Raw genomic sequence first — 14,738 nt, forward strand, 5'->3', positions numbered from 1 at the left:
CATTGGGGCATTAATCACTTTAGACCTTATTTATATGGCACACATTTTTTAGTTAAATCAGATCATAGACCCCTAGTTTATCTCTTTGCAATGAAAAATCCTTAAACTAAACTAAGACTTAAAAATAATACAAACAAATGATAACTACGATTTAATTAAAATTCCTAGTATAAAATTTATTATTAAGCCAGATTATTTACGAATAATTTTGGAAAATCACGGTAAAAATAAAATCAGCGCTGAAAGCAAAATGAATTTCACTAATGGCAATTTTTCTTTAGGGAAAATATTGTCTCAGCTTCGAATAATGGCTAGTGAAAACAATTTGCAAAAATTAAAATTAAGATTAAATGATGAAATATTTAGTACGTGCACGTTTGAAGATTTTAAATTACTAGGACAAGACTATTTACACAATTTAAAAATATTTTTATACCACGACCCAAAACTTATAATAGACAAGGATGAAAAACAAAAACTTATTCAGAAGTATCATGATGACCCAATTTGCGGCGGTCACTGCGGTCAAAAGAGACTTTTGAAAAAACTAAGAACCAAATTTCGTTGGAAAAAGATGTCACGTGATGTTGCAAACTATGTAAAAACTTGTAAAAAATGCCAGGTAAACAAAAGCAAAATTAATCATCAGGAACCCATGGTCATTACGCCAACACCGCAACGAGCTTTCGATATTGTATGCATAGACACTATTGGCCCGTTTACAAAAAGCGATAACAATAATGTTTATGCCGTAACCATGCAATGCGAATTAACGAAATATCTTATCATCGCGCCTATACAAAATAAAGAAGCATTAACAGTAGCCAAGGCAATAGTAGATAACTTTATTTTGGTATATGGACCAATGAAAGAGATTCGTACTGACCTAGGGACTGAATTTAAGAATGAGGTTTTAGAAAAAGTGACCAATCTACTACAAATAAATCACAAATTTTCGACAGCCTACCACCACCAAAGCATCGGAGGTTGTGAGCGAAATCATAGAATTTTAAATGACTATTTAAGGTCGTACATTAATGATTCTTGGACAGATTGGGACAAGTATATTAAATATTTTTCATTTTGCTTTAATACAACCCCAGGAGTTTTGCATGATTATACGCCTTTTGAGCTAGTTTTTGGAAGAAATCCTGAGTTTACTTCTGACTTGACAAACAATATTGACCCAATTTACAATATTGATGCCTTTTATCAAGAAGTTCGTCATAAACTTCAAATTTCTTTACAGCGAGCGAGAGATTTTGTAATCAGAGCGAAAGATAAGCGCAAGTTAGAGTACGATAGAACTTCTCAAAGCCTTAGTCTGCACCCAGGTGACTTTGTAGTCATTAAAAAAGAAAATCGGACGAAGTTTGATCCTTGGTTTAACGGCCCTTTTGTAGTTATAAGTACAAGTGGGGTAAATTGTACAGTGAAAAGTGAAAAAGGGAAAGTAATTACTGTGCATAAAAACAGAGTACACAAATACTGTGCTAGTGAAAATTGACGTATTATGTATGTATAGGGAAATGGGCCTTAAGTCAGTGAAACTCTTTACAATATTCGTTTTCGGTGTTAATATTAAGCTTACCATATTTTATAGTGTAGTATCACCACCTTTCTGTGTGAGTAAGGTGGCATCGGTTTTAATAATCGTTATTCGATCCTTTTTGCCCCAAATCCACTTAATTTTTTCTAAACGTAATAAGAATTGTATTTTTTGTAGGCAAATAAAATGTTTTGAATTTGAAATTGCTTTATTGCACTTCAAACGAATGATCGACAAAAGATTCAAAAATCTAATAGGTTAAAGTCTGGACTTCGTGCTGGCCAAGGTCTTCGACTGACACGTCATACGTAATAAGTAATAATAAATAACAATAACTAAGAGAAATAACAATAAGAACGTAATAAAAGGTGACAGATAATGTTTCTATCTATTTTATCTTGAATACATTGAAAGCTTTAAATGTACACCCTGTATTATATTGTACACCTTGTACCACTGTACACTTTGTCTTTGACTTTCGGACTAAAAAAACTTAACTTACCCTCATTTTTTTTAAAGGAATCTGCTATTAAATTATTTGCCATTATTTATGGGACATCTTGTATATCGGAAACAAATGCAAAGTTTGGCAATTTTGTAAACACATCTTTATTGACCATAAGTTTGGCAACTTTTAATTTTTTCTATCAATATCGCTACGATGTGCGTAAAAAAGTCTTACGGTTTCCAAAATTGTTATGGTGGTAACTAGTATTACAGAAAACGGGCTTTACCAATATACTTGGAGCATTTACTGTTTTTTAAGTTTAAATTAAAATTTTTATTTAGTGTTTTGAGAGAGAGCAAAAAGTAGTATTACACTATTAACCAGCAAAATTTATTAAATAAGCCAATAAGTTCTATAAATAGATTCATGTCATTTCCAGTAATTAAAGTTATAAAATTACATAATATGGAAAATATTTTGAACACAGGATACATTTAATTAAAATGTAGCATTGGGTATTACTTCTTATATAATCACGGACAAAAACCACAAATTTAATGTCGCTATTTACTTCTTAGATAAAGTAAAACATGTTTGTTCATGATTATTTTGAAATGCTATTGTATTAAAAGTTCTGACAGTACATAGTAGAGCAAACTCTAGAAACGGCCAATTTAACTATAAATTTTAGTCAAAAGTTCTGGATTTAATTAATTTTTTTATTTATTGTTAATTTTCTGTTGAAAATAAATTATTATTATCATTTTAAGGACCCAGCATCAGCATCGCAATATTTTTTTAAATAAATGGAAATGAAGGGATAATAATAAGAATTAAACGACCTACATTTTATTTGCTACAGGTGCAACTGGTCTTTGTCTTCAATATTCTTATTTGCACTTTGTAAAAATACAAATATTTGTATAAGGCGTCCTATCGAAAAATATTTTTTTTTAAATATTTTAATTTTCTTAAACACACTGTATACCAGTTACTAATATTTTAAAACCAACTCAGCCAAATATCAACATTGATTATGTTTTTTAACTAGGATAAAAAAAAGTCTAATTTTAGAAAATAATGTATAGTGTAAGAACGTATTTTGTAAAAAGTACTTATTAAACCGTACAACATTACAGTACCGTACTAAACTTCTAATTTCTTTATTTTCTTAAACGATTTATTATTTTCACTGAGCTAAATATTCATTATTAATTCCAACAAAGTTCCGTGCCACTTTATTCAGTATAAAAGGTACTTTATACTGTTGTGAAAGGTACTTTACAGTACCATACTAAACTTCTAATTTCTTTATTTTCTTAATCTATTTAATATGTTCACTGTGCAAAATGTTCATTATTACTTCCAACTTCAGCCCACTTTATTCAGTATTATATGTTCTTATTTTTCAGGAATCCATCCTAGACATTTTCTAATTAAATATTTGTCAGTTATATATTTTTATGTTTTTTTTATTTTATCTTTAATCTACATATAATATGCTAATTAGAGTTACTAGTATGGGTACAATAAGGAACACACACACTTACCTTATTTAGACGCGGATCCCTAAGATGATCAATACCTCTGACTTGTCCAGGGGTAACAATATCTCCCACCACTTCATGGTAACACCTTTTAGGTTCTTCATTTAGAAAATTGAGTGACTCCACTATCAAAGGTTTCTGACTGTTTACAGTTAATCTTGAAGACCTTGTAAGTCCAGCTCTGCAAAAAAACATATATTATGAAGATAAATTATTAATTTATTAATTTGATATATTGATTAATTTATTGTAAACAACAGTAGCATATTGTAAACTAAAAAGTATTATAATCTTAGAATAATGAAAGTCTAGAAGTAGCATGGAACTTTGGAAAGTTCGTTTGCTTGCAACTTCTCTGACGCAATGATACTAAATGCTTATGTAGAAATTGCAAAACAAACACACTTTATAATATTATAAAAATTACTACATTACTACTATTAACCCTAATAAAAATATCAAACATTCACCATTTTTTTAAATAAACTATGATTTAATGATATTCTTTAATGAAGTCAATATTTAAAGTTAAATACATGTAGATAATGTATTTTAGAAAAAAAGGTAATGATATGGCAACACAGCTTGATCCATTATTGATGGCACCGACACCGGGAATCACTACAAGTGACATCGTCAAAAAATATATTTTTTCTCTAATTAACATATAGGATGAAGCCATCACATTTGTTTATGGTACTCTCATTATATAAAAGAGCATATCCCGGAATTTGAATGTTTTCGACATTTAAAACCTTATGGGTCTCTGAAACACCAATGGCATCAAAAGAAAAATTACAGATCAAATCAAATAAAGCTTTATTCGTCTAAAACACCAAGGTGTTGTTAACAAAATCAAACAATCATTAATCTAAAAGATATTAGTGTAACATCAAAATAAATAAATAATAAATAGCACAACACAAATATACAAATATACAAAGTAAGAAATTAAAATCTAAAATAGGTCCATTATTATTATTCCTTAAACAGTACTTACATTATAAACTCAAACAAAAAACATCACATAGCATATATCAAAACATAACTAAGTTCAAAAATGCTCTGTGAAGTATTTCTCCAAGCGATAAAATGCCTTATGAAGCAGGATTGTTTGTCCTGTTGACCTGCTGTCAAAAACTTTTATATGTTTGAATCTTCCGTAATGACTGGGGAAGATGATTAAATATTTTTTTGCTCTTTAAATAAAAAATTTAATTTTGTGTCAAACTAGAAGTAGGTATTGGTAAATTTATTTATTTATTTATTTATTTATTTATTTATTTACGGAATCCATTTACAAAAGTGTTACATAGCATACCCATACAAACATATATATTCAGATACAAAACTATCTATAAATCAATGAAAGGTGTAGATGAGTTAATTAATCAAAGCCCCTATGAAATAATATTCTTTAACTGCCCCTTAAAAAATGTAATCCTAGAATCAAAAAAGCTTATCTGTCCTGACAGACCATTAGCACTTCGAGCCATTCGTGTAATTGGCTCATTAATACCATAATTGGTATGGTGGAATGGGACTGCAAATATTTCTGATTGTCTATTCAATCTGGAAGGCACCCTAAGTTTAAAAAGAGACAATAACTCGGGACAATCTATAGTAGCATTTAAAACCTTATGCATAAAACATAAGTGGAGTAACTCGTGACTCTAATGTGGGTAAGTTCAGGTTATCCCTGACCCACTGATAGTAATACTCCTGTCTCCTGTAACCACATCTAAAAGCAGCCACCCTCAAAAATTTATTTTGAGTTTTTTCAATCTGCTCAATGTAGCAGTTATATGATGGGGACCACACAATTGAGCCATACTCCAAGATGGGCCTAACTAGAGAGCAATAAAGTAATCTAAAAGTAAAACAAAGACAAATCAGTTGTAGACCGTTGGGCAATGAAAATGCATAAAACCCAGCATTTTCATTGCCCTACCAGTCACCTGATTGATGTGACTTTTAAAAGACAACCTGGAGTCAATAAATATTCCTAAGTCAGAAACCTCTGTTTTGACACTAATTGCTACATTACATATTTAATTTATAAAGAAAAGCAATAGGGTTTCTTTGCTTAGAAAAAGTAATCTTATGGCACTTATTGATATTAAGGGACATTCTATTCAAGTGGCACCAATCAAAGAACAAGTTAAGGTCTTTTTGCAGGAGCACAGCATCGAGAAGGGATGTGATAAGCCTAAATAGCTTCACATCATCAGCAAACATTAGCACACGACAATTTTTAAGTTTCCAAACTAAATCAATCAAAAAGAGGCAAAATAAAACAGGGCCTGAATGAGCCCTGTGGCACCCCAGATGGCACCAAAATTTCAAAGGAACATGTACCTCCAAGATTAACAATCTGGGTTCTACCTCTGATGAATCCGGAGATCCACTGAAGAAGAGGCCCCACAATACCTAAATCCCTAAGCTTCTGCAAGCCTTGGAAAAATCTGTATATATTGAGTCAACCTGAAGTCCCTTCTCCAAGCAGTATTTATGTTAAAAGATGATCCAGTAGTGTTTAAGTTAAAGTAAGTAAACAGAGTTAAATACAGAGTAATATTTCTTATACATTAAGCAAGCAGTCTCAAGAATAAAAATTGAAGGGAGAGTCAATATATTTTCCTTTATAAAATAAGGCCTACATGAGTCCCTTAAATTAAGCCCGCACAGATATTGAACTGCATGCTTCTGTAAAATGAACACAGAAGTAAATAAAGAGATGAGTTGCCCCAGAAGCAAACCCCATAAGCCAGGTGAGAATCAATCAAGGCAAAGTAAGCTTTTCTAGCAATACTCTTATTTAGCTCACACTTAATTGTCCTAATCGCAAAACAGCCAAATGCCAATTTAGTGCAAAGCTTCTCAATGTGTTTATCAAACGTTAGTTTTTCATCAATAAACAATCCTAAAAATGTATTACAATTTGTAACATTAACATGCTGTGGACCCAAATGCACACCATCTAAACTACACTTGAAATTTAAGATATTTGTCTTTGAGATACTATTTGTGGACTTATAAAGATGGACACAAGTCTGTTTGCAGATGACTGCAAAATATATGCTATTCCTCTAACCAGCGCAGCGCTGCTCCAGGCAGATCTGCAAAATGTTGAGATGTGGTCAAGGCAATGGGGTATGAAACTAAACACATCCAAATGCACAGTGTTGAGGATCGGTCCAGATAATCCTGATAATGAATATTTTCTGGATGGATGTGCCTTAAAATCAGTGAACGAACAAAATGATCTAGGAGTCCTAATAACATCAGACCTAAAATGGGAACGTCATAACCAGAATTTGTAAAAAAGCAAACTCGCTAGTCTATCTGATAAAACAAGCTTTTAGGGACCATTCTATTGAAATGATATCCACTCTATACAAAAGTTACATAAGACCAAAAATAGAATATGCCTTTGTTGTATGGAACCCATATTATATTAAAGATATAGACCAATTGGAGAAATTACAGCGCAAAGTAACAAAAATCCCTTACGAATTAAGCGAAGCCATATCCAGAAAGATTAATCAGGTTTGGTTTGACCACTCTCAGAGAGCGAAGACATAGAGGCGATCTCATCGAAACCCACAAGATTACCAGTGGTTATTACCAGTGCAATTTGGCGAACCTTTTCCACTATAGCCAAAACCCCATCATCTCCGAGGACATACAAGGAAGCTTGAAAAAGAAAGAACGGCAAAACTTCCCAAAAAAAACTTTGTAACAAATCGTGCAGTGCACTTGTGGAACTCGTTAAATCAGGAAACGGTGACGGCCCCAAATACGAATATCTTCAAGAATCGCGTTGATGTTGAGCTGGGACAAAATTCGGAGAGAATGATCCACTACTGCATGTGGCAGGTCCACCTACTCAAGCCTGAAACATACGGAAGAAACAATAGCTTCATCGGTCTCACCGCCTGCTATTGTCAACATAATAATAATAATAAAAATAATAGATATTAAAAGACAAACGCTTAACATCACACCCTGTTTTAACATTTGCCAAATCCTGGCTTATCACAATGCTGAGGGCTTGTGAATCTGTGCCACTCCAAAGAAGTGTAGTGTCATCAGCAAATTATCTGCACCGTCCATGTACCAATGGTAGATAATTTATATATATTACGAATAGGAGCGGATCAAGCACAGAAACCTAAGACACATCCACAGTAACACCCCTGGCGCTTGGTCTTTCATAGAAAGTATTAACTTGTTTTTAAAAAACCAATTTGCTTTCAGATTGAATGCCTGTATTGAGAATGCACTTTGCCAGGTAACAGAGGCCATTGTGGGTAACTTGGATAGGGGTAAGAGGGTCTTGAGAATGTTTTTGGATTTGGCCAAGACCTTTGACACTGTGGCACATCATATTCTACTATTATAAAGTCATTCTTACATAAAAGAACAGAAAATGTTAAAGTTTAAAATTATTTAAATAATTCAGTCTTTGTTGACTATGGTGTGCCACAGGGTATTGTGCTTGGTCTTTTTCTTTTTAATCTTTATATTGATGGCATAATTTCAGTTTTGGATGGAGGGAGAGGAGGTTTTGCTGATGATACTGTAGTTTTTGTTGTAGGGGGAACATGGAAGACAACTATTAAGCAGGGAGACATTGCAATTTCAAAAATAAATTGCTGGTTAGATAATAGTTTATTGTCATTAAATATTGACAAGATAAAAATTTCTTACTTTTGCCTTGAGTAGGAAAACATTACATGACTTCCATAAATTAAAAATCCATAGTGCAGATTGTGAACCTGATATGGGTGTTTCTGATTTTGGAGCAATAGAAAGAGTGAAGTATATAAAATATTTGGGTATGTATATAGATGAATGTTTAAAATAGACCAAACATTTGGAGTATGTCACTACTAAAATAAGAAAAGCCATATATAAATTTTATGAAAATGCAACATTTTGGCCTTTAAGCTACTAAACTTTAAACTTTTAAACAATTTACTTTTCTCTTGTAGAGTCTCTTAGCAATTATGGGATAATTGTTTAGACTCCTGCAAGAATGTCTTAAATAGTTTAGATGTTGCTCAAATATATCTATACAAATAATTATATTTAAAACAAAAAGATATCTGAGCCAGTATTATTCCAAGAAAGTAACCTTTAAAAGGTGGAGCAACTATACATTAATGCTGTAATAAGATTTATGCTTAATAATGATTATTATAAAAATGTAATAACTCATAAATTCAAGGCATGCTGCAAATCAAAATCTTTCCTTGACATCTGTAAACCATATTGCTGCAAAAAGGCATGTTAGGTCAGGTCCTAAATCAGGTCTTAAGATACAGTAGACACTCGATAGTGTGAATATCGGATAGCGGAAACCCCGCATAACGAAAACAGCAATATTTTATGCATTGACCACCGTATACCGTGAACAAACGTCAAATGTAATTGGATCGATAGTTCGCCAGTAACGTAGGCAAAAGCCGGTGCTTCCCCGATATGCTGTTTTTGGCGTTCTTCAAATCGATAGGCGCCGTGAATCGATTGTGTGTTAAGCAAGGCAGGTTCTTATCGTTTGTTTACGTTGTCTGTTAGTGTGGTTTTGAAGTTTAGTGATCTTTATTAGTGCGACTTAAATTGTGTTGGTGTTAGATCGTTTATAAATTAAACAAAATGTCACTTAAAAAACCAAAGTGTTTAACCCTCTATGAAAAATCTCTTGTAAATCAAGACTTAAATAATGGACAAGATGGATATTTAGCGAAAAAGGAACTGATTTCTAGTGCTGTTAGAAACATGTATGTTGGACCAGGTAAAAGACAAACCCTAAAGGGTTCTCAGTTTCCAAGAATGGAAAAAAGACTGTACAAGTGGTTTCTTGACCAATGGAATAAACTTTTAATGGTAAGTGGCGACACGATTATAGAAAAAGTAAAATTCATTTATTCACAGCCCAATGAAAGGGATAAATCATTTACCACTAGTGAGGGATGGTTACAAAGATTCAAAAAAAGATTTGGAATTCATTTTTTTAAAAATTTCTGGGGAAAAACTGTCATCTCAACCAGAGCTTGTAGACCCATTTAAAATGGCTCTCAAAAATAAAATAACAGAGCTTGGAATCTCATTGGATCAAGTTTACAATGCTGATGAGACAGGACTTTACTGGAAATTATTACCAAAAAAAACATTTGTCTTGTCAACAGAAAAAACAGCTCCTGGTAGAAAATTGGAGAAACAAAGAATAACATTTTTGGCTTGCACTAATGCTACTGGGCTCTATAAAATTAAACCATTGGTGATTGGTAAAAAGGCAAAACCAAGATCGTTTAAAAATTTCGAGTGTCCTGTTGACTATGAACATTCTAAATCAGCTTGGATGACTGCCACAATTTTTAAAAAATTGGTTTCATAATTCGTTTGGACCACAGGTAAGTTTTCCTTATCTATAGTTTGGTTTTATGATTAGTACAACCATATTAATTTTTTTGAAGGTTAAGAGGTTCTTAAAAAATAAAGGTCTGCCATTGAAAGCTCTACTTCTTCTGGATAATGCACCATCGCATCCAACCGAAGAAGAATTAAAAAGTGAAAATGGACAAATTATAACCATGTACCTGCCACCTAATGTCACCCCACTCATACAGCCTATGGATCAAAATGTTATTAGGCTAACAAAATTGTACTACAGAAAAGGTCTTCTATCATCCATAGTGGCCAACAATACGAATGTCATTGATGCCTTAAAAAACCTGACAATAAAAGATGCAGTGATCAATTTAATGTCTGCTTGGAATCATCTTGATTCTCAAGTTATCAAAAAATGTTGGAAAAACATTTTAAATGTGGTGCCCTCTACACATGATGTAGACAGTGATGATGAAAATGTACCTCTTTCTCTCCTAAAACACCAATGGGACAGCACTGCTCAAAAACCCATATCTGAATCTCTTAGTCTTTTACATACATTGACACCTCAGGTAAATTATGTCATTTTATATTTGAATATTAAGTCTTAATTTGGATTACAATTTTTTTTAGGGAACTTTTGAAGATTCTGACATTGTAGAGTGGAATCAATGTGACAATAATTTTGCAGAGGACGACATTGAAAAATGTCAATCGGATGAAGCAGAAGTATTAAATGAGGTTGAGCAGAAACCCTCAAATAAAATTTCATTAGATAGGGCAATTAATGCCTTTAATATAGCGATTCTTTGGGCAGTAGAGGAAAATGAAATTGACATAAATGACCTTGTAGTCTTAAAAAAAATAAGAGAGAAAGCTGTGATGTTAAAAGTAAAACAACCTAAAAAACAAACAAAAAATTCGGACTTCTTTAAGAAAACCTAATTTCTTAAAGTTTCAAATTTGTTGTATCTTTTTTTCTTTACAGTAAATAATATTTTAAAGTAAGAATATGAACTTTATGTTATGTTAATTACGTTTTGTTTCTGTTACTTTTGGTAATTATAAATGTTTAGTACACATAAAGTGTAACCTTCATTAATGTGAATAAATCGATAATGTGAACAGCCTTTGTTTTTTTGAGTTCATGGTATTGAGTGTCTACTGTATATAATATAGGTATACCTTACCCAATGATCTAAAAGGTAAATAATTTCAGCAAATAAAGACCAAAGTGAATTGCTGGATTGCCCATACACTCTTCCCTTTGGACTTTTAATTAATTCTTATTTTTTTCTGTAATGCATTTATATCTTAGTGTTTGAGTTGTGGTACACATATATTTTAAGATTTGATTGGGAATGTATTATTATTGAGTTTTTTTTTGTTCTTTATTTGTTTCTTTTTTTTTGTTAAACTTATGATAAAATAGTTTAATTGCCAACAAACACAGATCATTGATCCATATTGTTGGCAAAATATGTTTAGTATTAAGTAAAAATTAAGTTGTAAGTACCTTGTAATGTTATTGCTGTGAATGTGTACCTGCATCTAAATAAATAAATAAATAAACTTTATACTTAGTGGTGAAGGAATCGGCTTGTTAAATTTATTTAACATATTAAATTTTGTACAACATCAATACTAATTTCATTTCAAAGCTTTATATTTCACAGAGATATAAAAAAAGAGTGGTTTTCCATTTGCACAACAAAAATGTTGACTGCATCTCTAATAGGGAAAAGCATTGGCTTCATATTTAAAAAATACTAGATAAAAGTTTTTTCTTTAAATATTCATCCAGTTTTACTGAAGGTACTTATTTAATCAATGAACAAAATGGGAACAATTCAGGGCACATTTCAGGACAACACTTAAGGTTTAATATTGATCCAAAAATACTCTAAAATTTTCATGTTACTGGGATCAGTGCCAACTCTTGGTTATAGCTCCTATTTTTATTAATGTCTCTAACACAAAAATAAATTATTTTACATAATCATGAATGAAAGTACTTACAAGGCGGATCGAGGTATTTGGGCAAACATGTTTGATCTAGGAGCAAATCGCCTAATATTCTCAATTCTCCCAGGGAAACACCTGGATGGGGCAAGAACAAATTTGCCGCAGGCCTTCCACGGACTGGTTACGTCGAGTTAAATCAGGTATACAAACCTGCTCCACTGTTATAATTGGGCAGATAAGATTTTAGCGCCTGCGTTGAATTTATTTATGTACACATTTTTTTAAACTTTTCTATTCTTTAAAAAACTTCTAAAATCCAAGTTGCAAATTAAATTGCAACAAAGGAAGTTTCATTTGTCAATTGTTGACATTGACAGCAACAACTGACAGACGTTTTCTCTTGTTCAAAGGTTGTTTCGACGAAGCCAAGGAGACTAGACGTAGGGAGACTGATCTGTATGCTAAACATGTGTACCCAAAAATGAATGTAAACTAGCTTCAGAAAGTTGCCACATTAGCGCTGTTGCTCTGAACTGTATCTCACTTTGATTAGCTGAACCCACCTTAATAAAATTATTGTTATATATGTTATATCACTGATTTTAAAATTACCTTTTAAAAAAATATTTTTATTATATAAAATTATAAGTTTCAAAAATTACAGTATCGTGACTTAACTTAAAGAGTCTAATCTAATTAATTCATTACAATGGTTTTTGTCCTATTTATATGTAAAATATGCCGATTCAGTGGGAACACGCATCTTGGTTGATCGTGTGTGTGGGTGTCTGCTGATCCGGCGTCTGGGAAGTGACTTATCTGGTTTAGATAAGTATTATCTGATCCGGTGAGAACCAAGGACTGGGTGACTTTGTGAAGGTGACATTTATTGTGGGAAATTGGATATAACAGCTCCTCCATTAAGAAAAAAGTTGATGTGTGACAGCAACTTTTTAACACGTCTGTTTGTTCGGGTTGAGCTCTAGTTCTTCTCCCTCTTCTACGAGATCTCCAACATGGATGCTTGGTCTTCTTCTGGGAAGGATCTTCCTCCATTGTCTGGTAAAAGTATTGCCTGGATGTTAGAGGGTGAGCAATACTACAATCAAGATTATTGTTACAATAGTAAACCAGCTTATGTGTTTGTTAACAAAGGGTTGCTTTATGAGTCGGTCCAGTTCGTCAGAATATTGGTTTAGCTTATATTGTGCTATGTTGAGGTCCTCTACGTTCAATTTATTCAGTTTAAGTGGTTTCAAATCGGGCAAATGTATTTTTTCTGGTAGGTAGTCACAGCAGCTGTAGGGTATATTAATTGGATGACTGCTATAGGTGATGTTGTCATGTGCGTCATTCTGTTTCTGGACGTGGATTCTCGTGCTGCCAACAAATGCATTACATTCAGGTTGGAGTTTCAAGAGCGTATTGTTGTTAGTGATTTTCGTGACGATGTCTCTGGTACCACATTTTATTGTTATGGGAAGAGGGTCAGCAACGGCTATTAGCCATAAGTTTCGGCTAATTTCTTGGATGTTGTAATCTATTGCAAGTACTATGGAAGTCTGGCATGTCCTGGGTAGATGACTTAGTTGCCTGAGGAGTTGGGCTTCACAGATGGCGTCTGTATCTATTGGATATGAAAGAGTACTGGAACATAGTTTTGTTCTTCCTCCAAGAGATTTACATGCTCCGGATTGTTACATACAACAGTGAATCATCATTTCGCGCAATATGTTTATATGATGTAATTAAAATATGATGAAGACCTGTTCGACTATCAAATATTGGAATTGGATACAAATTAAACAAAGTATATTTTTCAGGATCCACCAGTGGTATGTTGAGAACAAAAATTATTCTAGAATCTATTTGGTATGCTTGTAGTTCTATTATATCGAGATATTGAGCCACACTAGAAGTGTAGATTGGTAATGGAAGGTTATTGGTTTGTAATGATTGTGATATGTGCCTTAAGGACTCAATTAAGTCTTGCGGGGGGGGTGATGATTGAACTATGTAGTATTTTTAATCTTGCGAAAGTGATTGCATTTATGACATCATTAAGATAGTTTTCAATTAATGAGTAGCTCTCCATTAATGATTCACAAATGTTTAAAATTGCGATTTGGGATGAGTAGTATTTAAGCTGATCAGAAATATCCATTATTGAATTCCTAATTTCCTCTATATCTTTATTAAATGTTTCCTCGTCAACTTGAAGCTTTTGGATGGTGGCGTTAAAGTTCTTTATTACTGAGGTTGTTACGGAAATTTGATTTTTTAAGAGGTTCTCTAGTTCATGTTCGTCACGTGCTAGTTTGTCTATCCATTCACTAAAATATTCACCGTCTGAGGCATCTAGATTTCCAGTTATGGATTTCCAAATTGATCCCATACCGTTTATTAATCCACGTTTTTCTCTAAAAATGTATTTGCATGTATCAACCATAATGTCTGAGTATTTTTGATTTATGGAGTTTGATATTTATCTAAGGAGACTAACGTGAGTTTGGACTTCCGTCTTAAAAGCTAACATTCGAGGTACGGTTTCATCTAGGGTGTTTAATAGGTTGTTTAGTATTTTGTCATTATTTTCTATTGTATTTTTTATTGGTTTTAAATCTTTATAAACAAGAAGGGTCCATTTGTTATTAGAAATTTTTAATTTTGATTCTTCGTGAAAGAAGATTCCAATGGTATTGTTGATCGGTGTTATGTAATATTGGCAAAGGATGACTGGAAACAGTCCGAAGAGTCTGAAAGAGAATTTACTCATGATAGGGTTTCATTCTATCAAAATTTATTTTTGATTTGTTTGGGGGTTTAATACAAT

At 32.5% G+C, this 14,738-nt stretch overlaps 1 protein-coding gene across 1 annotated transcript in view; it reads right to left on the minus strand.

The window, feature by feature from the left end:
• LOC126744870 (NADP-dependent malic enzyme) overlaps positions 1–12,244 on the minus strand; it is a 131,825-nt gene extending 119,581 nt beyond the window's left edge. Inside the window, exons 1-2 of the mRNA XM_050452437.1 lie at positions 11,960–12,244; positions 3,548–3,725 (exon numbers count right to left, since the gene is read on the minus strand). Coding sequence (XP_050308394.1) covers positions 3,548–3,725; positions 11,960–11,988 — 207 coding nt within the window. The 5' untranslated portion in view covers positions 11,989–12,244. The remainder of the gene's footprint in view (positions 1–3,547; positions 3,726–11,959) is intronic.
• Positions 12,245–14,738: the final 2,494 nt, after the last annotated feature.

This window comes from Anthonomus grandis, chromosome 15 (genome assembly GCF_022605725.1).
Source record: "Anthonomus grandis grandis chromosome 15, icAntGran1.3, whole genome shotgun sequence".
NCBI lineage: Eukaryota > Metazoa > Arthropoda > Insecta > Coleoptera > Curculionidae > Anthonomus > Anthonomus grandis.